The sequence below is a fragment of the Macaca nemestrina genome, chromosome 7, assembly GCF_043159975.1.
Source record: "Macaca nemestrina isolate mMacNem1 chromosome 7, mMacNem.hap1, whole genome shotgun sequence".
NCBI classification, from domain to species: Eukaryota; Metazoa; Chordata; class Mammalia; order Primates; family Cercopithecidae; genus Macaca; species Macaca nemestrina.
The window spans coordinates 17,236,073-17,262,776 of NC_092131.1; the positions used below are offsets into that span (position 1 = coordinate 17,236,073).

Genomic DNA, 26,704 nt, shown 5'->3' on the forward strand with positions numbered 1-26,704 from the left:
GGAAAGTCACGATGATGCCGCGTGCCCCAGAGCTTCCTGAGGGGCAGTTGTGTCTTCTTTCTAAGCCCTACCCTAGCCAAACATAGTTATTATTTCAAGAGTTATCTTGAGATTCTTAAAATATTCCAGAAGTACAATAAAATAGCATTTCTATGTGTTTTAATGAAAAGTAAACTTTGATTAACGAGGTCCTTCAAACAACTAGATTTTATATGCACCAGACTTTTGGATGAAAGACAAGTCACAAAACACACACACGCACAAGTGCACACACACACACGGACACGCATGTGCACATGCACACGCACACAGACACATGCACACGCACACAGGCATGTGCACGTGCACACACGGAGATGCATGCACACGCACACAGACATGCATGTGCACACACATAGACGCATGCACACACACAGACACACACATGTGCGTGAACACACAGACGCACATGCACACAGACACATGCATGTGCACACACACACACACACACACACGATTGGGTTTTTGTTTTGTTTTGTTTTTGTTTTGTTGTTTGAGACAGAGTGAGTCTCTGCCGCTCAGGCTGGAGTGCAGTGGCGCAATCTTGGCTCACTGAAACCTCTGCCTCCTGGGTCCAAACGATTCTCCTGCCTCATCCTCCAGAGTAGCTGGGTCTACAGGTGTGTGCCACCACACCCAGCTAATTTTTGTATTCTTAGTAGAGACGGGGTTTCACCATGTTGACCAGGATGGTCTCAAACGCCTGACCTCAAGTGATCTGCCTGCTTCGGCCTCCCAAAGTGCTGGGATGACAGGCGTGAGCCGCTGCGCCCAGCCAAATGTGATTGTTCTTTAAAGAACTATGTATGAAAGATCCCAGAAGCAACACCTGGTAGCCCAAACGCCTGCTCACCTGTAGCCCTACTCAAGTTTCAGGGCATCATGTGGCCCAAAACTAGAAGTCCTGCCCAATAGTAGTGGTCAGGTCTTTTTCTCCAATTGGATTGTAAATTTTTTGTAAGCAAGGGAATATATTTAATATCACTTTGTATTCAACATAGCCAGCACAGAGCTTTGCACATTTTAGAGTTTTAAATATTTGGCAATGGATGAGAAAATGTCCTGTGTTTTCATTAGTGCCAGTAGTATGGTTGGATTTTCAGTCATCCTTCTCTGTTTCTTATTCACATGGATTTGGGTTTAAATTTCTATCCTACCAATCACTTGTGGTGTTAATTTGAGCAAATTACTTAACTCAGCCTCATTTGCAGGTTGTCGTTCAGAATCTGGAATTAAATATTTAAAGTATCTGGCAGCTGCTGTTATTATTGTTATTATTTTGCTTGTCTTCGAAGCAGAAGCTTCCTGGCTTGTAGCTTATGATTTCCCAGTTGTGAGCTCTTGTGTTTTTTATAGTTATGTTTCCATTTGGAAGGTTTAACTCCTATTATTTAAGTCTGGCTTCAGTGAGGGGTTGCTAGTTGACCTGAATCTTGACGGATGAATAGATGCTTAAAAGGCAGAAATGGATGGAAAGGGTATTCCAAACAGAGGGAACAGCATGTGCAAACAGCCAGGGTCATGGAGGAGAGTGACACGTAGGGGAAGTTGACCACAGCTCGAGTGGGAGCGTAGGTGATGGGCAATGAACAAATCCTTTGGTAGCTAAGCATGTGGGTGGACAGGAGCCAGACAGCAAAGGCATTGTATGAGATGCTAGATTTGGGTCATCAGTAATGAGATCTGATTGGTACTTTAGCAAGGTTCTTCTTTCCTTCATTAATTTTCTGTAAGTTTTCAATGAGTCTATGAACAAAATATTCTTTTGGGGGGAGGGGGACAGAGTCTCACTCTTTCACCCAGGCTAGAGTGGTGTAGTGGCATGATCTCAGCTCACTATAGCCTTCACCTCCAGGGCTCAAGCAATCCTCCCACCTCAGCCTCCTGAGTACCTGGGATTACAGGTGCACACTATCATGACTAGTTAATTTTTATATTTTTTGTAGAGACAGGATTTCACCATGTTGCCCAGGCTGGTCTTGAACTTCTGAGCTCAAGTGATCCACCTGCCTCAGCCTCCCAAACTGCTGGGGTTACAGGCATGAGCCACCATGCCTGGCTAATATATATATATTTTAAATTAGATTCATAGCTGGGCATGGCGGCTCACGCCTGTAATCCCAGCACTTTGGGAGGCCGAGACAGGTGGATCACTTGAGGTCAGGAGTTCAAGGCCAGCCTGGCCAACATGGCAAAACCCTGTCTCTACTAAAAATACAAAAATTGGCCAGGTGTGATGGCATGTGCCTGTGGTCCCACCTATTTGGGAGGCTGAGGCAGGAGAATCGCTTGAACCCAGGAGGTGGAGGTTGACTGTGGGCCAAGATGACACCACTGCACTCCAGCCTGGGCAACGGAGCGGGACTCTGTCTCAAAAAAAAAAAAAAAATTAAATGCATGAACTTGTGTGGCTAGCTCAGAGTCTCACCCTCGTCTCCTCTGCCCTCTTCATCATGTTGACAGTTAGACATATTGAAATGTATTAAATGTTAACTTTTCGCAAGTTTTTCCGTAACTTCCTTTTTGCCTCAGGGTTTCCTCAGCACATTGAATCTATATCTTTGGGTGTCAGCCACAGAAAATGAATGCTGACCATTGTTTGTGTGCTCTTCCTTTCTGTGCTAATGTAACATATACCCAGCCAGATGTTTCTGAACAGTCTTGAAGTGTGTAAGCAGGTTTGGCAAATAGGATGACGAGCATCACTGCTTCTGTTTTCAGTATTGTTTTGTATCTTGTAAACAAGCTGAGGTTTGGGGAAATGATGGAAAGGCGGCAACTTCTGTTCCTGCTTTCCCTTGGGCATCCCAGGGAGTGTTGGCGACGGGCGGGGCAGGTGTTTCTGTCCATTGTCCTGGGCATACCCGCGTGGCCTCTGCCCATCGTCCCGGCCGTACCCGCGTGGCCTCTGCCCATCGTCCCGGCCGTACCCGCGTGGCCTCTGCCCATCGTCCCGGCCGTACCCGCGTGGCCTCTGCCCATCGTCCCGGCCGTACCCGCGTGGCCTCTGCCCATCGTCCCGGCCGTACCCGCGTGGCCTCTGCCCATCGTCCCGGCCGTACCCGCGTGGCCTCTGCCCATCGTCCCGGCCGAACCCGCGTGGCCTCTGCCCATCGTCCCGGCCGAACCCGCATGGCCTCTGCCCATCGTCCCGGCCGAACCCGTACCTGGGCAGCAGCTGCAGGCTTTCCTCTTTGTCCCTGCTGTGTCCCTGGCTCTTTTTCTCTGCCAGCCTCTCTTCATGCTGTTCCTCTTGAGAGGTCTTCCAAGTGCTTTTTTCCATCGTTTGTGCTCAGCCACTCCACCATTGTCCTTCCTGTCTGGTTCTCTGAAATCCAAGCCCACACCTTTTCAACTCCATATCCTGAGTCAAGTGTTTGAAAGCTGTTATTTTATGTTAATTAGAAGTTCTTTTTCCAGCCAAGAAGGCTTGCTCAAAACTGTTTCCCCAAGCTGAGGCTTAGAGACGCACTCTGGCATTCTCTCCTTTGGGTACAGTTAAAGGAATCACAGTTCTTTGCTGTTAGAGGCACCCCGCTGCCTGCTGTGGGGCAGGCACCTCCTCTGGGAGGCAGGTGCCCTTGGAGGAGAGTTCTTGGCATGGCCCCCAGAGAGCTCCAGCCTGTGCAGCACGTGCACGGCTTCCTGGACCCCCCACAGTCCTCTGTGGGGCCTCCCCTTGCCGCAATTGCTTGGCAACCACTCCTCACCCTCGCTACCCAATGGTGACCTATTTGGCAGCTTCTCCTTCCTTTGTCAACTCCCTTAGTTGACCCCAGTTTGGTGGGAGATTCTGGTGGAAAAGTACTCCCATCATGTTCTGGACTCGGGCAGGCTTCAGCAGGAGTCAGCTTCTGGTGTCTTTAAATCCCCCCAGAGGCACCCTGAGCGCCTGCCATCCCATTTAGGCAGTCTTGGTAAGGCTTCCGAAGCATTTCCGCTTCTTGAGATGTTTTTGAGCAGAAGCTGAGCCCTGTTCTCACATCTGGCCTCACTCTTTATGCCCACCTGCTTGTAGATCAGGGACTACATCCCTCCCTTTACCTGGCCCTCATCCCATCATTCCAGGCTTCTGCAAGCCCAGGCATGGGGAGGCCGCAGCCCTGGACCCACTGGGAGCACCACACCGCCCTGGACTTCCATTTGGAGGGGGTGCTGGGGGTGCTTGGTGTGAACCTATCCCGAACTTGGGCAGTGATGGGTTAGGACCACTTTCATTCCACCTCTCACACATGAAAAAGAGACTTTCCTCCTCTAAGGTACCTTTGAATGAGGACCTCACATCATGCAGGGTGAAGGAATTCTCCTGGATGTCTAACTGAAATCTCTAAAACACCTTGCTTTATCTTCTGTGGTTTATAGAAAAAGTAGTCGGTGAGTAAATGCTGATTTAAGGCCCCATGAATTCAGAGCACAGTTCTTGGTACTGGAGCTGAGGCTACAGAGAGGCAGAGAGAGATGTCAGGGCTCTTGTCCTCAGGGAGAAAATCGCATCCAGAAAACAACCAAAGGGCACCAGAGCTTCGGTTTTCTTATCTGTTGAAGAGGGTTAGACACCACCTGCCTTGACAGCTTCTTCCAAGGACATGACCACGTGTGAAGTGCCAAACACAGGTCTGGCACATGGGATGCCTTCAGTCAGCAGGAGCTCCTCCCTCTCTTTTTCTTCTTTTTAGTATTAACAGCAAACATGAGCTAATATGGCACATACTGAGTAGAGAAGATAAAGGGATAAAACTCGTATTGACAGAAGACTTACTTATTTACGTGGGGTTCTAGCTGGGTTTGGGAAGAATTAAAGAAAGATGTGCATGAGTGGAAGTTACAATTGGGGACGTGGCACGTATAGCCATAGAGTTGTGCCAGAAAGGTAGCATTTGGCCTATATTGGCAGAAGTAACGGGTCCAGTCGGATGAGATGGTGAAAGAAGAGTGGCTAGTTGGTGGAGTGCCTTAAAGGACAAGATACAGGCGGGGTGCGGTGGCTCACGCCTGGAATCCCAGCACTTTGAGAGGCCGAGGTGGGCGGATCACGAGGTCAGGAGATCGAGACTATCCTGGCTAACACGGTGAAACCCCATCTCTATTAAAAATACAAAAAAATTAGCTGGGCGTGGTGGCGGGTGCCTATAGTCCCAGCTACTGGGGAGGCTGAGGCAGGAGAATGGCGTGAACCCAGGAGGCGGAGCTTGCAGTGAGCCAAGATTGCAAGCAAGACTCCGTCCTCAAAAAAAAAAAAAAAAAAGGACGTGGGAACAAAAATGATTTCTGGGGGCTGGGCACGTTGGCTCACACCTATAATCCCAGCACTACTAAAAATACAAAAATTAGCCATACGTGGTGGTGGGCACCTGTAATCCCAGCTACTCAGGAGGCTGAGGCAGGAGAATCACTTGAACCCAGGAGGCAGAGGTTGCAGTGAGCCAAGATCATGCCACTGCACTATAGCCTGAGTGACAGAGCGAGACTCCATCTTGGGGGAAAGAATGATTTTTGGAGACCTTTATAATAAGATGTGTGAGAGCTGGGTAAGTCAGGGGACAGGAAGAACACAAGGAAGGAAGCTGGGCTCGTACTAGGACTTTTACTAGGATAGTGGTGACAAGTGCAAGGGCCAGGAGAGCTGATGTCTACAGGCACCTAGGCTGATGTCCGCAGAGAAACATAAGTAGAATCTGGAAATGGCATTACCCTGAGGGGCCACGAAAGCGAGAACATTCTGAGCTTAGTGCCCAGAAGGTCTTGGCGGAGAGTGGAGCAGTTGATGGTAACAAAAAATAGGGAAGAGAGACCTAGGTGATTGCGGAAGGAGCCTTAGGCCCTCAATAGCAGGCATGGGACGATGCAGGAGCTGACGGCCTATGCCAGAGGCTGCCCTTCTTCATGGGACTTCCGCTCAGGCTTTTGAAGCTCACAGGACGGTGAGCATCATTGTGGAGGGTTATCTGTAGATATGTATATCAACTGAGTCATATCTCCTGTGTAATTCTGTAAATAAACCAAGTTCTCTTTTAATGAGTTTTTGAGGTTTCATAAATAAATTGGTTTGGTTCTAAAAAGCACGCTTTTAGTAAATTCCCTGTGTTCTGAATAAAATTGGCCACGCTAATGCTTTCAGCCTGACCACAAATAGTCACATCGTGCTTGCATTTGCCTTAGTGGCGAGACTTATGCAAAGTAACACCTTGAGCCAGGAGTTCTGGAATCCCGCTTTCCTTGGACCACACATGTGGATAGTTTCTGAAATGAGTACAGTTGCTTCTGGGTCTAAGCCCACCGCTTGTCTTGTTGGGATGGGGACTCTGTGGCTTGAGCTGCAGTGTTTTCTCCCTTTGTCTCCCCACTGCAGACTACTGTTTTCCAAAGTGAAGTTGCAGTCACTCTGCCGGGGCCCAGACGAGGCACTCCTGACTTGTAAGCACATGCTGCAGATATGGAAATCCTGCTACAACCTCACCAACCCCAGGTAAGAGGCCAGCAAGGCCTGCTTTGCATGGCTTTTGCATGGGTCCCTGCCTATCAGTGCCTTCTCTGATTGGCATTCAGCAGGCATTAACTCTGTCACCCCTGTGCACCTCCAGGCCCCCAAAAGTCGCAGATGATAGCAGTGGAGCTTCACACTCCATGTTTAAGGTGCTGTTGTCCCAGTGGCTGATGCAGCCTCCAGATCCTGGGTTTCTTTTGCTTTCACTGCCGTAGTGACCCACCAGGCTCAATTCGCAATGGATCTCTATCCAGTTTCTCTCTGCCGTCCGTTTACCTAACTCCTTTGACAAGTCTTATCTTTCTGGTAATTTATGTACAGACCAGTCTCTTCTGTGTTCCAGCTGGGGTTCCTGCAGTAATATTTAAAAGACCTGCACAGACAACAGGCCGCATGCTAGTGGCTATTAGCCTGATAAAAGATCACTGTGAAAAAGTTAAAATCATGACGCATACAACTATCAAATACACACATGTCAAAGATTTTATTTGCCTTATTAACTCATGCAGGAACCCGGAAAATGTTAAGACCTATTCACAGAAGAGTCTGAAGAACAGATACTCATAGGCAGGAATGCTGAATGATTTGCAAGTAGATACAAAAACAGCATTCTGTAAGACGATGAAAGATATCGTTTGGGGTTCTTTACTACAGGGTGACAACATCAATTGTCTCTCCCCCACAAACAAAATTCACTTGCCTTATTATCAGTTTTCTGCAGGTTAATTTCTACCCCTACAGAGCTGTAAAGTAGCTCAGTCAATGGGAAGTGAGTCAACAGTGCCTGCCCCTTTAGAGTCAGATAACCCCAGGAAGGTCTGCTGGTCAACCCCCCGCATTCCACGGACGGACACCCAATAACCTATTTGCCCATTTCCAAGTCTTGCACAGTTTTCCCTTGCATGTGTTTAGATTACTAAGTGAAGGAAGTCATGTAATGAGAAGGGATGTAATGATTCAAGTGAATTCACACAACTGCTCATACACTCAGAGTATTTTTTACCTTCCTGTGCAACTGATATCATGCTTTTAAGAATCAGGGGCCTAAAAATGTGTCACCTAAAATGTAAATGAGTACTAAGGGTGAGGTGGGCAGTGGGCTGGTGGCCGTGGTCTGCAGACACCAGCAGGGAGGGAGGGCTACGGAAGCAGCAGAACAGAGATGGGGTTCCCTGTGAGATTTTGCTTTACAAACGTTTCTGCAGTTTAAAAAAAAATGTTCAAAGTCAGGGCCTTGTTAAGGGGATGGACCCCCTGGAAACTGACAGACAGACCTGTGACCCCAGGCCCTGTGGGCTGTGTACCTGGAAGGAAGAGAACTCTGCCTGGAAAGCCATGTGCTGTCCAGCCCCTGCCCCACCCTCCCCCAAGCAGCCCCAGGTCCCCCCGCCCCATCCCCCCGATTCAAGCTGGGAGTCCCCTTCCCAGGCACAGGAATGGCGTGGCGCTGTGCTGCCGGGCGCACCCGCCCTTCGCTTGGTGACAGGTAATCATGAGACTGGCCTCTTCCCTTTTGTGGATATGTTCTCAAAATAAAGATCATTTTAATTTTTTAAAAATTCTACATTTCTAAGTCTGGGAGCAAAAATAGAAACTGTCCACATTTATCTCCCCCGAAAGCCCCCACTCCTGGCCTATGAAATCTTCAGGATTTGGGGGAGTCTGCCTCCGAACCAGCTAGCGGGAGATGCTGCCCAGGCAGGTTGCCTCGGCGCCAGAGCGCGTTCCTTTGCCTGTACCCCCTTTAGAAATGAAAAAATAAACCCATCAGCTTCGTGTTGCCAATTTCCCCTCAGTTCCCCACACCTCTCCCACCTCCCCACATTCCCTCCCACTTAGCAACCAAGAATATTGAATGTGAGGAGAAAAAAAATAGCAGAATTGGAAAGCTTTTTAAAAATACTTAACCAAATGCCTGGGCTGTGTCCATACTTCCTCCGTTTCCTGAAGGTTCCTTCAGGGCCAGAGTGGGGAGGACCCTGGCTCCAGGCAGTGTCTGGTGGGGACTGGCGGATGGGGTGGGCGGTAGAGGCCCCACCGGTCACTCAGAATTCCCCCTCCAGCTCCCCACAAAGCCTTGAGGGAGGGCTGGTGAATCGCGCAGCCCCTTATTAAGGAGTGTCCTGTCTGGTTTTTTAACTTGATTTTCTCTGGGGTAGAAATAAATGTTTCTCCTGTAGCCTTTATCATTGTGTAAATGCAGTCTTCCCCCACAGCCTGCTCAGTAAGAGGTGACCCTGGCAACAGAATAAAGCCTGAAGGAAGGGCTGTGTCTTTCGGGGGACACATACCTTGCAGCGCTCCGGAGTGGGGCCGCTGCGGCTCCAGCAGCCTAGAGGCTGGGATCAGGGCATACAGGGATTTAGAGGAGGGTAGAATCACATGAACAAGCACCTAAGAATCATGCCTTCTTTAAAATAAAATGAAAACTGAGCAGAAAGCATTTTGGCAGGCCGCATTTGGCTTCTCCCCGGAGCTGGTCCGTGCTGACGTCCCGGCTTCCTTGCTTCTGAGCATGCTGGGTTTGTTTTGAGCCCTCTGCTCAACCTGCCAGTTCCCCAGTCTTCCCCACCCCCTTCCAGATCCACCCCAGGCTCTGCACAGGCCTCCAGGGCAGTGAGACGAGGAAGATGTGGGCAGTAGCAGGGAGTGAGTGGCCAAATTGAGAACAGACCCTAGCTTCTAGCTTCGTATTCTCAGCAACCCATTCCCTCTTCCCAACTTTTGCTTAAAGAGGGGAAAAAAAATTACACTGAGCTAGTCGCTAAACTGAGCGTTGGAAAACTTGCAAATAGTGTTCCACCTGCAGTTGGAGATGCGTCTCTTGCTGTGAGCAAAATGGTGGGTGGCATTCTCTTACATTTGGCGAGGTGTTTGTCATTTCAGAAGCCTGGATTCTATTTCCCTCGGTCTGCAGTTTTGCTTGCAGTTGGGATAGAAATCTGTCTCATGCTTTGTCTCCTCTCCCTGGGTGAAGTGTAAGGCTCCCTCAGTCCTTGTGCATGTTGACCTGGCCACTCAAGACAGTGTGAATTCTCACTAGAATCTCACCAGAAGGTCCCAGCAGGCTCCCTGAACTGAATCTCAGAGCATTTCAGCCAGGGATGGTAATAACCGTGTTTCTTGAACCTTCTCCATGCCAGCACTGTACTAGGCCATTGATGTGTTATCTTCAATCCCTACATTAGCCTTGCAAGATAGCTACCATTACTTCCATTTTACAGAAAATAAAATTGAAGATAAAAGTGGCTAAATAACTCGCCTAAGTTTTTCCAATTGAATATGTAGCAGAACAGTGATTCAGCCCCAGGCCTAACATCAAAGCTCTCTCCACACTAGCATGCTGCCTCTCTTGAGCTGACAACCAGTTTCTTTTCATTTTTTATTGTTAACCACTTCTTTTCCCCTCTTGTCACTGCTACTAGACCCATCTCCGTCATGTACCCATGAGGTGACATCTGCAGATGATTCAAAGTCCTGTTTCAGTTACTTGCCAACAAACAGCATTTAAACACACACATACTCACATTCACATTTTTTTGCTCTAACCTCAGTTAGGAGTCAGAGATCCCATTTCATCCTTACAGTCACCAGCATTTGGGTGGAGCTTTTCTTTTTATAAAGCATATCCTCATTCCATCTTTGAAGCAGCCCCATAAAATGGGCAAAAGTCATATGATCTCATACCCATTTTACTGATGAGACAATTGAGGCTCCAGGATATTGGGAACTTACCTTGACTCTTATAATCCAGGCCTCCAAAAACAGAAGTTCCTCCCCGATCTGCCCCTGTTCTGATTCCCTAGCCGAGGCCCTTCTTTTAGGTGCAGTATTTACTGTGTGCCAGGCACTATTCCAGGAGTTGGGAAGAGGCTCAGCTGAGACAAGAGCTCCAGCGTTCTGACTCCGAGTCCACCCCACCACCACCAAGCCTCTTGTGTTTAACTTCTGTGTGGCTGTGGAAGATAGAGGATTTCCAAGAGAGGCTTCTAATGGCCAGTATAACTTTAAGTCTCATTACAATTCAGTGGTTATAGGGAATAGAAGTCCCTGCATGTGTGCATCTACACATGTGGGCATCCCCTACTTACATACTCTGGATTTGGGGTCCTTCCCATTTTCTCTCCCTCTACTACCAGCACTCACCAGGAGTAGTTTTCTCTCCCTTCCTGCCTCCTGCCTTGGGAAGTGCTCCTGGCAGCCTAAGGGCCTGGCAGAGAAGAGGCGAGGTGACTGGGCCATGAGGAGGAAATGGGTGGTTCACAGAAGTGCCCGAGCAGATGTGTCGCAGAGGGAGAGAGGAAGGTGACTTTCCAGCTTGCCTGAGAGACTGGCCAGAGCGAGCAAGTTAGGGAGACTCAGGGCTGCTCAAGGCCTTTCCTTGCCCCTTGTCCAGTATTCAAGGGGTCAAATGCAAATCTTGATTGGTGAAGACTCTGTACCATGTAAATGAAGAACTAAAAATTGCTTCAAGCATTCAGTAAAATTCTTAATCGGTCACAAATACCTAATTATTTTTAATTTTTATTTTTTTTACTTTTTTTTTTTTTGAGACGGTCTTGCTCTGTCGCCCAGGCTAAAGTGCCGTGGCATGATCATAGCTCACTGCGGTCTGTCTCCCAGGCTCAAGCCATCCTCTTGCCTCAGCCTCTCGGATAGCTGGGGTCACAGGTGCACACCACCACGCCTAAATTATTTTTTTATTTTTAATAAAGATGAAGTCTTGCTATGTTGCCCAGGCTGATCTTGAACTCTTGAGCTCAAGCTATCCTCCTGTCTCAGCCTCCAAAAGTGCTGAGGTTACAGGCGTGAACCACTGTGCCCAGCCCTAATTATTTTTAGAGAGAAAACATTCAATGTGGAAACAAAAGCATCTCTATGTTGAATAGTGGATTGTTGCGCACACACTGTGTTCAGAGGGAACTAAGGCAGACACACTAAGGATGTAACTGAACGCCGTTTCCCAGCTGGTGGAGGGAATGTGGGTCCTGTGCCATTGTCAGGGGGTGAGGTTCAAAATTCAGATGATGGTTTTGTTTGGGGTTTCTAACATTTTAACTCGGCTTCCCCGTACCTCCTACAATTGCACCAGAAGCCTAGGGATAAGTTGGCTGCAGGAATTGACTGGCCATATTAACCTCAGATGTGTGTTGTAGGTATGTGGGTTTATACACACCTGGCATGTACCTAAAAGTTGTAAGTCTTCACAATGCTCCATCTATATGACCTTATGTCATCCTCACACAGTTCTGTGTAGGACAACAATCCTTATCTTCATCTGATCAGGGAAGTCAGTGAGGCACAGGGAAAGCTGCCTTTCGCCCAAAGTGACCTCCTCATTAGTGACAGCACCGAAACATGGTGAGATAGGAAGCCTGGAAGATGAGAATGTCTGAAACAAACCTCAGATTTGGACCCCCAGAAACCCAGGCAAATCCTTCCTTTGCAATGCCAGTACCTCATCGCGTGTCTTGGAATCCCCAAGGTGGTGAATAATATGTCATCATTTCACTGTATTTTGAGACAAATCTTCTGAAAAACTCCTAAGTGGATTGCCATTGCAATATTCAGATAATTTGCACTTAGGAGCATTTATGTGAAAAAGGCTACCTGGACAGACCTGCGCTAGAAATACTCAGTCAGCGTTGTGATGAATGGAAATTTGCGTGTACTTTTATGTTGTCTTCTGTTCGGAGACATGTATTGTTTCTCAGTTATAGAAGCAATTAAAAGAGCAGTTTCCAAAAAACATGTCTGAGATGATGTAATAAGTATAGGCTGACAAACAGTCTGTCCTGAAGGAAGTTTCCTTCTGCTTCCTGTGGATTTCTCTAATGTAGTTAGAGAAATCGCTGGATGTGGAAATTGCAGCCTGTAAACTGTATTAAGTTTCATGCCAAATCTTGTTTGTACTGCTTTAGCAACAGCTGCATAAAGGAAGGAAATTGTGTCCCTTTATTGTAGAATCTGAACTTCTTCACAACAAAAAAATCACTCTTAAAGCCCCCAGATTGGAAAAGAAAATAGATTCAAAGAAAAGCATTGAAGATTCAAACTTCAAGAGACAGATGTGATTCTTTTTGGAGCTGCTTTGATAGGATATCATGATACAGGAAAAAAGCAATAGTGTTTACCTACAAGCTTCCCAGAATTTAAAAAAAGAAATCCATATTGGCTGAGATCCCTTAACCGTTTCCCAGTTAGGCCCGCTGTGGTCTCCCGTGTGGCATTACCAGGTGAACAATGCCAAGCCTGTTTTGTAGACGCAAGCTGGAGAGGGGACTCAGTAGAGATGGGCAGTGCAGGAAGCTGGTAGGAGTGGTGTTATGGAGGCTGCCACCAAAACCCTGCCATGTTCTCTCCCAGTCCCTGCATATCCCTAGCAACTGGCTTTCTCCAGCTTAGGAACACTAGACAGGGCTCGTACACCGGCAGGAAAGTTAACCACACGATGTAGCACGAAGGCCTACATTCTGGGGACCCTGAGGAGCACATGACTGTGATCACAGTCAGAAAGGGGGGTTGGGGGTCCTTAAATCCAGCAGCTGCACCTTAGAACCATCTGAGGAGCTGTGAAAAATGTCGACCAGCCCAGGAGTTTTGATTTGTTCAGTCCACAGTGGGACCTAGGTGTCTGTTGTTTAGAGATGTCCTGGGTGATTTTCTCATGCAGCCTGGGTTTAGAAGCACGGGTGTGGAGCGTTGGTTCATGAAGACAACTCTTCATGGACTCACTTGCTGAGACTTCACTTTCTAAGGTTGCTAATGCCAATCAGTTTCCCCTTGTAAGGTGGATGGAAAACGAAGCTTGAAGTTTTCATTTTTGTGTCTTCTAATGACACAAAAGAGGCCAAAATTAGCCAGGGTCTGTGGGTGTGGTTTATGCCCTGTTTGTGATAGTGAACACTGAAAGGAATCCCAGCCCAGGCCGAGCCAGGAAGCAGGATGCCTCCTTCATAAGAAAGATGCTGAAGAACGTAAAAACCGCACAGAAGGTATTCACTGGCCTTCAGGAGTCGGTACAGGTTGCCTCTCTTTCCTTCCCTCCTCCCACCTTGCAGGTGACTGACATTTGTAGCTGTGTTTTGCAGTGATTCTGGACGTGGGAGCAGCCTCTTAGATAGAACCATTGCTGACAGACGACAGCTTAATACAATTACTTTGCCAGACTTCAGCGATCCCGAGACAGGTGAGAATAAAAAGCCAGAGGGGACGAAATGGTGTCATGGAGAATGTGGGGGCCTGGGACCGAGTGACATGGGATGAGACTGATCGGGTTGAGGTTGGAAAAATTTCTCGCACAAATGGTTTAAACACTCAATCGAGGTGCATTTCTCCAGTGTCTTTCTCAAGTGTTTGTTCTCGGTGGGGCCAATCGTATGGTTTGCCCAGCCCAGTGCTTTGAAATTGGTTTCCCCCTTTGCTCTTGGAACTTAAAGTTTGAAACTAAAATGAGGTGGTTTCTGTCCCCATCAGGTTTCCCCTCTGCTTCCCTGTGTCTCCCTCTCGCTTTGGGTTTCAGACCTCGCTGAAAGCAAGGTTCGCTTTCTAATCAGTTGCACATATAAACACAAATACACCCAGCACAAGACCCCACAGGGTGGCAGGTGGGTTCCACTGTCCCCACGCAGAGGCCCGAGGCACTTCCTGCCTATGAGCAAATCTGCACACCTCGTTGTGTGTGTGTTCCACATTCGCCTGAGTACAGGGGAGTGAGTCCACCTGCATAGACCCCACAACGGTGACCCAGGTGAAGTGTCCCTTACCTGAGATGCCCAGGACCAGAAGTGTGTTGGGTTCGGGAATATTTACATAAGCATAATGAGATATCCTGGGATTGCACCCCAGTCTAAACACAAAGTCCATTTCTGTTTCATATACACCTATACACAGAGCCTAATTTTAGGCAATTTTATACAATATTTTAAAGAATTTTGTTCATGAGACAAAGTTTTGACTGCATTTTGACTGTGGCCCATCACGTGAAGTCAGGTGCGGAATTTTCCACTTGTGTTGTATCAGCACTCAGAAACGTCTGGATTTTAGAGCATTTCAGATTTTGGATTTTCAGATTAGGGACGCCCAACCTGTACCAACGATTCAGTGGTAACCTGGGTGACTTGACAGACCCACAAAACACATAGACCTGCTCTTCTTTGAGCCTCAAAAATCATTCTAGAGCATCATTTGGAACCTGCTCCTGTTCCTTCTCCCCCACCCACAGGGGACTGTGTATGGCTTCATCTCTATCTGGGTATGCCTGGTCTTTTATGGGCTGGCTGCATGAAAGGGACCACGAGGTTGTTTTTTTGTCCTTGTGCCACATCCCAGCTCCTGCCAGAACCTTTCCGAAGAAAGCCCGAGAGCAGCTGTGAGTCCTGCACTGCCAGGGCTTGTCCCCTGGAAAAACCTATCCAGGTGGGCTAAGAGCGATAGGGCCTTCGGGAGCCAGATGTGATGCTCAAGCCAGGCCCACCCGCACAGCTGCCTTGCAGATTGCATATCTGCCCTAGGCTCCCTTCTACCAAATTTAAAATCAGCTTGAGAAATCAGATCCATAGGTCCTGCGGCTCCTGGGTCAAAAGATTTTTGGGTGCTGGAAGCGGCACAAATCGTAAATTGGTGCAGTTTAATCTGGCTTGCAGCTGCTGCTTAAAATGTGGACTGAGCCATGGAGAAACTCACCCCCTGGAGTGGCCTGACCACTCTCCAGACAGGTCAGCGGTCGTTGGTGGGCTTAGACTGCACACCAGGCAGAGACCCTGGCTGGAATAGCACAGCAGAGTCCTGCCTCATCCCAGCTCCTGCTGAGGCACCTGTCTAGGCCCTGTCATTGTAGGAAAGAGGTCAGGCTGTCAGGACTAGCCACTGCAAGGTGAGGCTCAGACACAGGGAATCAGAGGAAGTGAAACTCACTATAGCACCAGCAGCAATTTCGGCTGATTCAAAACAGCTGCTGTGGCTACCCAGCACTGTCTCCCCACTTTTCTCCCTCCTGAGTATCCTGTGAGAACAGCCACACTAAATTCAGACCCCCTTTCCTTCCAGCTGGCCTGGACCTTAATTTCCCTGGAAGTCCCGAGACTTTAATGCCACATCACATTGAGAACAGATAGGGTCAGAAAATAAATGAGGTCCTTGTTATTCATTCTTCCCGTGGCCCCTTGGGACATTTCCCCTAGTGTGCCTGAGAGTCTCTCTCTTCAGATTTAGCTTTCTCAGATGCCACAGTGTTTAGGGAAGATGTGCCTGTGTGACACAGTCTGGGGTGTCACTGCCCTGGGTTGGGCCTGGCCCCCGGGTCTTCCTCCTCCCCCTCTGCTTATTGGTACTGATGCAGCCAGTGTCTCGGGTGGGCCACCATTCACTTCCGGAGAGCCTAGGTGTTTGGAGTCAGGACCGTGGGCTCCTATGCCCTTCCTCAACAACAGGGGAAAGCCACAGCCTCTCAGGCACTGCCACAGATGGTTTCATTGTCGAGTCATCCACGAGAGTCCCTCTGAGACTCCTGCCACCACCCTACAGCGCCCCCCACCCAACCAGGCAGCTGCAAAATACTGATTTGCACGCCAGCAATTTAACCAAGAGATCAGGGAATTAGAAAAATGGAAGGCCATTTTAGGAGGCCTTATCATTTGTAAACAAGGGTAAAACATTCTGAAATGACAATGTAAATCAAAGAAACTTACACATTGGGAAGGCTTGCTGTAAAATGGGGAAAAATGCCTCCACCTTGATTAATAGAGCCCAACTGCATGTGGTTCAGCTCATGGTGCAGTCACAGAACGGGCAGATGCTCTCATTCACACACCTGTGTGGAGAGCCCGCCTTGCAAACCACCCACAGATTTTTTATTTCCCTCACCTTGATTTGATTTGAAGAGGAAATACATTTACATAATTCAAAAGCCAAAAACTAATTCACAAGGTGCTGTAGAGAAGTTTGGCTTCCCTCCCTGCCCGTCCATCTTATTTGTTCCTAAAGACAACCGTATTTATTAGCTTTTTGTTTACGCTTCCAGTATTTTTTCATGCAAACAAGCATATATATCATTTCCCCTGCCCCTTTACATAGACGATCACACACTATATATGCTTTTGAGCACCTGCCATTTTGCACTTCACAGCATATCTGAAGATGCCTCCATATCCATCCGTGGAGAATTTCCTTATTCTTTTTTACAGTCATATAGTATTCCATGACACATGGATTTTACTTTCTGGATTCTTATCCATCCAGCATGACCACAGTCATTTTTCCTCCCTTTGCCTTTGAACAGTTTTCATGTGCTAAAGGAGCCTGGCTAATTTTGAATATCCACTGCAGCACTGCCCATGTAGAAAAGCAACTGGGCTATAGAGGAAAAGAGAAAAGGATCTTATCCGAGGTCAGAATGGTTCCCAGTGAAACAGAAGTGACCCTGAGATCAAATGTGGCCTGGGAGAACCCAGCCCTGGCGGGTGGCAGCTCATCAGCACCATGCCCAACACTTCACTGCTTTTCTAAATCCCTTTTAAAGGGCACAGGCGTCCGACACAAGCAGAGCCTTGCGGTGTTAGCATCCGTGAGGGTGCACAGCCACAGCCACAGTGAACTTCCGCTGTCGAGACCCTGCCAACCCTGGGGCACAGGCCCAGGATCACCCACTGTGCAGGCAGATTCCTCTGTGAGGCCTCAAGTCCTCTTGGATCTGTTTTGTTTTGTTTTTTGTTTTCCCCCAGAACTAAATTTATTTTCTTTTTCTGTTTTTTAATTTCTATTATGGAAAAATTTCTAATATGCCAGAACAGAGATACTAATATTCCCATTACCCACCAGTGAGTTTTAGTAATCAGCATTCTCATTTGATCTCTCTCTCCTGTCCCATACTTGCTTTTCCTAGAGTATTTTAAGACAAGTCCCTAATATCCTATTTTGCCTGTTAAAATTTCAGGATATATGTCTAACTGATAAGAGCTTAAAAATATATAAAATCTACAATACTGTTATTATATATCCTGGGTCCTTATACGGTGCAGCCTCAGTGTTCATGGTTTTGGAAGTGGTTGGTTAACTGGAATACGGTTTCCTACCTCTGAAATTGTCCACATGCAGAGCTGTGGAATAACATGAGGAGTCACCCATGTCCATAAGCTTTGAACTGGCCAAGTCCACTGTAGCTAATAGAGTGGAATTTTGTTTCATTAAACAGACATGTCAAACTAAAATAACCCCCCTTTCAGAACATGACTTCCCCTTAGGTATCACCTTGGGCGTCCCTTCCTCCCGCCTCTGCCATCTCATAGGTCCCAGCCGTGAAAGAGGACTCAGATAGAGTGACAGTCTTTACTTTGAAGCTCTGAGTCATTGTCTTGTCTTTGGAATAAGTTGGTAGTTCCTTAAATAGAGAATGAAAAAAAAAAATTTTATTCCTTTGCCTTTAAAACAGGATGTGGGGTAAGGGGATTTATCTTTAATAATTGGTAGATATCAACAAATACCTATCCAAAGCAAAATAAGTCTTTTAACTTGAAAGTTTGATCCACTTTGTTTGGGTAAATTTCTCATTGCAGCTGCAGTGGTCTCCCCATTGCCATGTGTTCCTCCAGCTATAAGACATGAAGGCAGCCATACTGGCTTTTTCCCCCAAGGTGTCCAACCAGCACACCCAACCATAGACCACCCCAGAGAGCTTAGCACCCCCTTGTCATAATGCTGGGACCATGACATAGTGTTGCACCTCGGTACTCTGCACCTTGGAAAACCTTATTTTCAAGTAAACTGTATATAAGTGCTTCTCATAAAAAACAAATCTATGTAAAGTCAAGTCCTAACCTGTTCCAGATGAAAAGCAAATTGTTTCCTCTAGAATATTCTGGATATTGTAGGCTAAAGATGTATTATTTTCAGCAGATCACACTGCTGAATCTGTGCCCAGGTAAATCTTGAGTTATTTTTATTCGATGGTGGTGTTGTGGACCAACTAAATAACCAGCGGAAAAACAAATTTGTTTTCTTCGAAAAGCACTTGTATTCTATTGTCAAGTAGAGGAATGATTGTGTATTACATGACCTCATTTTCTTTGCAGCTTATGTGAGTATATTAAAAGCGAGTTTATTTTTTTCTTTGTGTTTCTAAAGTTTTTTTTTTTTGCCTTTACCCTTTTTTTCTCTTTCACTTTTTTAGTGTCAGATTCCTCCTCCTCCTCCTCTCCTCTTTCAAGAACCGAATCTCCTCTCCACCTGTTTGTGTCTTCTCATCTTCATTCTCATCCCAAACCCGATACCTTTGTGTGGCCCCCTGCAGCTCATTCATTCAGTGACGCAGGTCCCCGCCGGGAACCCTCTCTCTGTAAACATGGTTTTTCCTTTCTTGTGAGACCTACTTCATTTGCCTGTTTTACCTTCTGATAATCTTCCTAACTGATAAGCTGGAGAGGAAACGTCTTCAGACTTGTCAGAGAGAAATCTTGCTCATTGGAAAATCCGAAAGCTGTTTGGGCAGAAGGAAACCTGAGATTGCAGGCATTGGAGCCCATGTTCCAACCTCCTCTTTGCAAAGTAAAGGAAACCTTCTGGGCAGGACAGATAGAAGCTTTTCTAGAATGTTGCCTCTAATTCTTGGGCCCTTCCGTGCTTTCCTGGAGTTGATATAAATGCATAAAAATTAATCCTATTAAAAGGCAAATTACAACATTTCGCAAGTAATAATGTAATCCTGAAAACTCCTGTTTTCAATTTAGAAATGAATTCAACCAGTGTATAATCACCAAGGCCGTATTCTAAAGATCAGGGCCACAGCCCGCTCAATGTGTGGTTCTCAAACTTTGCCATGCATTAAAACCACACAGAGAACCTTTAAAGCAGCAGATCCCCTGGTCCCCACTCCCAACTTTATATTCACGAGGCCTGAGGTGGGGCCTGGGAATCTGGATTTATGAATTGCTCCCCTGTGATTCCAATGCCAGTGGGTTTTAGACCACATTTTGAGAAGCAGTGCTGTAAACTGTTTTCCATTTGCAGTGAAGGAAAATGTGGGGTTTGTGTCGTGAAATCGTGCAGAGAAATTGAACAGTATTTTAGTCTAATCTTGCTTTTAGATAACACAGAAATTTTGAAAGTCAGCTTTAGGGAGTTCCACAACCTGTCCATGAACAGCAACAAGAAAGATCCCTGTGTGAAAATGAACACTGGTTGGTAAAACCTTAAATGGGACCTAAATGTGAATCTGGCCCGGGGAATCCGTCCTTGTTTTCTTTTGCTCATTTATTTAATGTTCACTGCCAGCACTGCCAGAAAATTTAATCTCTGTGTCTCTGATTTATAAGGGCTCATCTTTGTTCCAAATGCCCAGTTATATGCTGAACAAAAGCTCTTAAGGGGAACTGCTGCCAGAAAGAACCACTTTCTCTAATGTGCACATCTTTCGGATGGCTCACCCGCTGTGTTCAGCTCTCACACACACAAAGCCAGGGCAGAAATTAGATTACCATTTAAAATAAACCATCCACGCCGAGAAGCCCGCTGACCGTACTTATCTGCATATTAAGTGTTCTGAACTTTGTTTTAATGGCAATCCCAGTTTTATGAAATGAAGATGAAGATACTGTTTAAACACCGTGTATGTTGTTTTTAATTCATTTCTCAAAAAAGGCATTTTCTCTTAATACAATGCCTACTGGCAATTGCCAACTTCGATTTTTCCAGAAAAATTATTTACATTGACTTTTGTTGAGTTTATTGTCTGAAAATGGGATCTTTCCATTCTAGAATAACATGGTATGTTCCCACTGCCCCATCCACTCTTTTCTGCACAACAGACCCACCTGCCCATATTTATCGTGTTGCATCCTGGGAGCCCTGTGCTCCTGAAACCTTTTGAAGATTGAAGTGCCGACTCTTCAGGGGAGGCACTTTATATCTGATTAATCAGTGACTTTCTGGGGTGATGAGCACCCACTGGGCTTTCTGCTGAATGGAGTGTGTCCCGGGCAGTGCTCAGTTGTTTATTCTTAATAAGCTGAAGTCATCTTTCCATCCTCAGGGAGTGTCTAGCCAGTAACCAGGTGTTTCAGCTGAGACTGAAGCTCTCGAGAATCCACCCCCTCCCGTAGAGTCAGCATTTAGGTAGAGAGGGGAAACATACTGACAAATGTAGAATTTCTTAATTAAAATTTAATGATTTTAAGTCCCAACTTTTCCATTAGGACAAGCAGATAGTCAAGCCCTGAAGTTTTGTGAATTTCTCCCTCCAACCCTTTGACTTCATAGAAGGGAAAATTAGCCCAACCCTACAAACCACTGGAGTCATGATTAGGGTTAATGTGTGGAAAGACCCATAACCTGCTCGTTTGATTATTTTTCCCTTCCCTTTGGAATTTCCTGCTCTGGAAACAAAATACATTGCATGAATGGGTCAGCTTTCATGTGCTGGGTGAACATTTAAATGGATAGGGGAATGCCCAGTTGGTCTTTCTTTGGTTTTAAAAAAAAAATTGTTAGTGGAAAAATGTGTGCCACTGTTGAATGGAAATATGATTCTAGACAGCCAGACTTACAGTTGGAAGGTTATTAGAACTCTGTTCGCTTTTTTAGCCTTAATTTTGATTTTTCAAATGTTTTGTTTCTTGGTTTTAATTTTTGGTTTGATCTGTTGTTCCAAGGCAACTCTCCAGAAGCATACTTTCATGGTTTTCCTTCCCTTTTTTCAGTTAGTAAGTAGTTTACCAATCTATTAATCCTTCCGAGGGCCTCCAGAATCACACTCCCCCCACCATGGAATGTGCATTGTGGTTGTTGAGCGCTGAGAATGCTGAGATGACGTGGACATCCCTCTGCCACCTGCCTGCCCACCTGCCCACTCTGCCACCTGGAGCCCATCCCTCCTGAGAGCCTCATGCATTCAGCGCAGCTTGGGTTTATATATGAGGAGGCAGTATTGATCTGAGAAGGACTACAAAAGAAGGCATTGCAGGGAAAAGGGCCAACTCTGGGTGTGCAGTGGGTGGATGAGAAGCACTCCTGGCACTGATTGGAAGCATGAGATGCCCCGCCTTCCCAAGGCAGGTGGCCAATAAATTTTAGGTAGAGGGAACCAGTTGGATCTTGAAATTTCTGTAATTAATCCAACCTTTATTGTTCATAGGAGAGCAATTCTAACTGTTAATTTTTCTGAAAATAAGCAGACATCATAAAACTTAAAACTGTATCTACCAAAATTTAAAGGAATTGCTTAATTCCCTGGATGTAGGATCAGTGCTTTTTTTTTTTTTTTTTTCTTTTTTTCTTTTTGAGACAAGGTCTCACTTAGTAGATCAGGCTGGAGTGCAGTGACACAATTACAGCTCACTGAAGCCTGGAACTCCAGGGCTCAAGCGAGCCTCCGACCTTGGCCTCTTCAGCAGCTGGGCCACCAGGCACACGCCATCACACCCAGCTAATTTTTAAGTTTTTAGCAGAGAGGAGGCCTCACTGTGTTGCCCAGGCTGGTTTCCAACTCCTGGGCTCAAGCGATCCTTCCACCTCGGCCTCCCAAAGTGCTGGGATTACAGGCGTGAGCCATCACGCCCCGCCTTACAGTGCTTTTGGCGGTGTTTAAGTCATTCGTGAATTGTCACATTTTCCAAAGGATGTTTCTTAGACCACTAATTCTCTTTGGTCAAATATATTTGGACGATAGTCCGTCTCCTGCCTAGTGCTTCATAGTTCACCTTAACCACATTAAATGTTCTGAGAAGTCCCACACTTTGACCCAGTGTTCCCAAGCTAATTTAATCATTTTTTCCACCCTAGGAAATCAGTGTTCCATGGATTGTATTTGGGGAAATGCTGGTGGATATGGGATCCAGTGCATCTGAATGACCGGAGCCTTTAGCTTATGGCAAATGCTGCCCCTCACCCTTAAGAGTTGATTCCACCCTCTGAAATCCAGCTCAGCCTAGTTGTGCCTTCATTTCTGGCCTAAAAACAGTCCATAATAGAAAAGAGGTATATGTTGGTGTTGTCATCACACATTAGGTGCTTCATAAAAGAGATTTCCCTGCCAGGTTCCTTTCACCATCAAGGGCCAGCTCTGGAGTCAGCCGGCAACTCACTGCATCGCCCTGGGCCTCATTTCCTCATCTGGAAAAATGTAAATTCTATAGTTTTTCTATGTACACTGCTGCCCTTATGATTTGGCAGCCGTGGGTCCTGGTTTTAAGGGCGAGTCAGGTGCCGTCCCCCTGAGTTATGCCCTGGGCAGCTAGGACCAGAAGAGTGGAAGTGGCTGAGCAGGATGGGAAGGAACCAGCAGGGCTGTCTGCATGCTGCGCATCACTTCTTAGAGGACCCCGGGCACTCCCCTGCAGGTGCCCTAGCAGTGGTCTTTTTGGAGAAAAATCTGTGCTGATGTTTTATTCCCCTCTCCAAGAACGTGCTAAAGTCAAGATTACCGACTTGAGTTCTTGGCTCCATTTTTCCTATCACTGATTCTAGTGAAATTGCTGCTCTCTTTAGCAGTAAGTCACCAAGAGAAAAGAGTAAACACATTAATGAAAGAACATCCCTCTAAAATAAAATAAGATTGAGAAAGGAATTCAAGAGAGTAGTGAAGTTTTTCTCTTTCCATTATGACTAGCATTTTATTGAGTTGCATTTTCTAACACTCAAGAATGTATATCATGATCAGGAGGTGACTAGTCCATTAGGCGGTTTTACTCTCTGTTCCTGCTTAATAGAATAAAGTAGCTTTAAAAGAAATCTATGTATATATGGGAACATCTCTCTGTGATGACCATACCATTTTTGAGGGGTGGTAATTTTAAAAATTCAGCCCTAATATAGAACCTTTTTTTACTATTTTAATTAAACTAAAATTAATTTAATGTAATTCTCCTTAATTAGTTCTGTAGTATCTTTCTTTGAACAAGATTGAGTGGAATGATAGGAGACTGACAAGCCACCAGTAAGTGGCACTCAGGTAGAAGCTGGGGGGTGTGTCCAGCATTAGAATATCATCCCAACGTGGGAGGCTTTCCCCCGGACGCCGGCAGTCAGGCACTTGGAGGCTCAGAGAGCCTTCCCCAGGCAGAAGGCACTTCCACCCCGAGATATAGCCTCATGAATATACATCGGGGAGGGTTCAGGTGGAGATGGAAGCATCTGCCCAATGTAGTCCTCCAGAAGGTACTGTCTCTAGTGCAGAGCCACCGGCGGAGGCTCGCTCTGACAGCTGGCACCTTCCCGCATGCGTGTGAACGGCTTCCCTCCATGCTTTCCGTGTGACCGCCTGGCCCTGCCGGCACCCGCCAGCAGCATGCTGCGCTAGCCCCGCATGCCCACCAGTGACGACATGTCCCCGGCCCTCCCTGCCTTACTGGGGTCCTTCCCTGGAAAGAGCTTTCCCCTCTCAGGACAAGACACGTGCTGTCAGGTTTAAACGGTGCTTGCTATTCTGTGAAAGTCAGTGGGAAACTGATCCCTTCTTGGGGCTATGAGTCTTAATCCTTTTTTCACTTGGTGAAAAACGGAAGTGTCTACTAGAATGGTGACCAAGGTGATTTATTTATCAGAGGAACCCACAGCAGGAGCCCTCATGGTTGGTGGGACTGGGTGGGCAGCGGCCCCGCCCCTGCTGTCACACTGGGGGACACAAGGCGCGAGGGCAGTTCCCAGGGAAGCAGCAGATGGAGAGGAGAGCTGTGGCAGCGCGGTGCAAGGAGCCACCACCTGGAGTCGCCTCCTCAGAAAGCAGGACTACCCTACAGCAAAGATGGGAATTGTCCTAACTCCCGGGCGCCAGGGAAATGAGGGAACAGCAGTTATGTTTTTTTAAAGGTATGGAGAAATATGCCTGCTTTGAGGGCCGAAGTGAGAGTGGACACTCACGCCTCTTCCTCTCCCTTCAAGAAATAAGAGACAGCCATGACTAGCTCCTCCGCCTCCTCCCATCCTCAGCCCCCAGGACATTCTGGTTTGTCAAGCACAGGTGACACACAGAGACAGAAGGGCACAGAGCTGCCAGCAGTCTGCAGTGTTGGACTGATTTATTTCCAAGCCCTATCTTGAGAAACAGAATTTTTTTTTCCTGTTAAGAAATGAAAATTCTAAAACAAAGCTAGCTGACAGAATGCTGAGTCATTCTGATTGCTGCTTAATATTCAGGTTCTTTAAGAGATGGAACTGCTTGCTGCTTTTTCTTATTATTTTAATTGTTTTGGGGGCACACCTTCCAAGAATTGGAAGGTAAATAAGTTGACAGAGAATTTGGAATCATTTCAAGGTCAAGGGAAAACAGGTACAGAGATTCATTAGCAGCAGGTGATTTCTGCATGCCCACAACTGCAGTGGCTCAGCTACTTGTCAGAAAAATATGGGGAGGGCAGGTGTCTGCCGCTGCAGCATTGGACAGAAAGAATGTGGGTGCCAAACAGAGATGGGGCTTGGGGTGCGGCCACGTGCCGTTGTTCTCCCACGTTCACGCCCATGAGGCATGGAGTGAGTTCTCCAGGGCTGGGTAGCAAGGAGCTGCCCCAAATCCTGCCAGCCTCGTGTGAGGTGGTCGGCTGACGTCTTTCTTTTGGTAGAGGATGTTTTTCACACATCATGTAATGTGGCTATCCATTGTTCCTGGCACTGGAATGCTTGCCAAGTCACCGGGTGGGCAGGATTCCATCTGAGATCCAGCTCATCTTCTATGTGCTCTGAGGGGAGAGGGAAGGCGAGGGGTCCTTCAGACTGCAGCCACTTAACTGAGGCCACCAGATAGTTAGAAGGAGCGCTGGAATATAATATATGCTATTTATTTGGCAATACTGCGTGTGACAAATACAGGGATATGAAGCATAACTAAGCCACTTAATTTATCAGTTATGCCCTTTTCTTTTCTTTTCTTTTCTTTTTTTTTTTTTTTTTTTGAGACAGAATCTCACCGTGTCACCCAGGCTGGAGTGCAATGGTGCCACCTCAGGTCAATGCAACCTCCGCCTCCTGGGTTCAAGCGATTCTCTCGCCTCAGCCACCCAAGTAGCTGGGATTACAGGCGTGAGCCACCAGGCCCGGCTAATTTTTTTTTTTTGTATTTTTAGTAGAGATGAGGTTTTGCCATTTTGGCCAGGCTGGTCTCAAACTCCTGACCTCAAGTGATCCACCCACCTCAGCCTCCCAAAGTGCTGGGATTACAGGCATGAGCCACCACACCCAGCCTGTGCCTTTTCTTAACAGAATTATTGGTGCTGGGATCCCTTTGGATGATGAACTTTGGTGGAATAGGGCTCACATGTGATTGCCACAGCCGAGGTCTATGTGAAATTCACCATAGGTGTCATGTGCGTTGGAAAAAGGATTTTTGGAGAAGCTTCACCTACAAAGGCAATTTGAGCTGGCTGTCCCCAGTGTCCTATTTGTGGCAGGCAGGGTTTCTCAACAGCCCTCAGTGAATGATAGGAGCATGGGTCAGAAAACCTCAGGAGGGGTTCAGAGCTTGGACTCGTGGTACCCCAAGGTCAGTGACCTGGGTTCCTCTTGGTTCCTGATCCTCTTGGCTGTGGGTCCTCTTGACCCACCACAGTTCCTGGGTCCTCGACTGCCTTTCCCCGTTCTTACCCCCACACACAGTGATGGAGAGAGGAGCCTAGAAGGATACAGAGGCACTTTGCCTCTGTATCAAGTGTCCAATATAACATTTTCTGTTGAGGATCTAGGTGGGAGTGCAAGGAAAGCCATTGGCTTGTGGAAATGCAGATGGCCTCCGCTCCTAGACGTCACATGCCCCTGCACCATTCGGGCCATTAGACCACAGACCTGGGCTAAATTTCAGAGCGAGCTCTCACCTGCCTACGTCAGCCCTCATCCAGTGGGTCTTGGCAGTGGCTTTTCAGAGCCCCTGTGTCCCGTGACTGTGGAAGAGAGTCACACTGTCTCCTAGATGAAGCACGGCAGCCGCTGCACGGCACACAGCCCTGTGGGCTCTGGCAGTGGCGGGACCTCTTGAAGCCGGGTGGCAGATGAGACATGCACAGCAGCCCAGGTGCTCTCCCTGGCTCACCTGTTGAACCTGATTATTTGGAAATTTATTTCTGCAGAGCCTTGGATTTCAAATTGGAAATATGTCCTATAGTCTAACTTCTGATTCCTTTTTCAAGCCTCAGTTTGCCCATTTCCAGCTTAAGTTAATAGTGCTCTCATTCTGATGTATGATGCGGGAACAGGTTTGCTGTGGTG

General features: G+C 47.0%; 1 protein-coding gene across 8 annotated transcripts in view; it reads left to right on the forward strand.

The window, feature by feature from the left end:
* The window catches only part of LOC105467558 (tetratricopeptide repeat domain 7B), a 273,670-nt gene that overhangs the window by 187,755 nt on the left and 59,211 nt on the right, over positions 1 to 26,704 (forward strand). For 4 of the 8 annotated variants that reach the window (XM_024788437.2, XM_024788438.2, XM_071099724.1 and 1 more), the window contains 4 exons: positions 6,389 to 6,505; positions 13,615 to 13,712; positions 18,690 to 18,854; positions 21,166 to 21,216. In XM_024788437.2, the coding sequence (XP_024644205.2) occupies positions 6,389 to 6,505; positions 13,615 to 13,712; positions 18,690 to 18,854; positions 21,166 to 21,216 (431 nt within the window). The remainder of the gene's footprint in view (positions 1 to 6,388; positions 6,506 to 13,614; positions 13,713 to 18,689; positions 18,855 to 21,165; positions 21,217 to 26,704) is intronic. The other 4 variants (XM_024788439.2, XM_024788440.2, XM_011717247.2 and 1 more) reach the window with 2 other exon arrangements.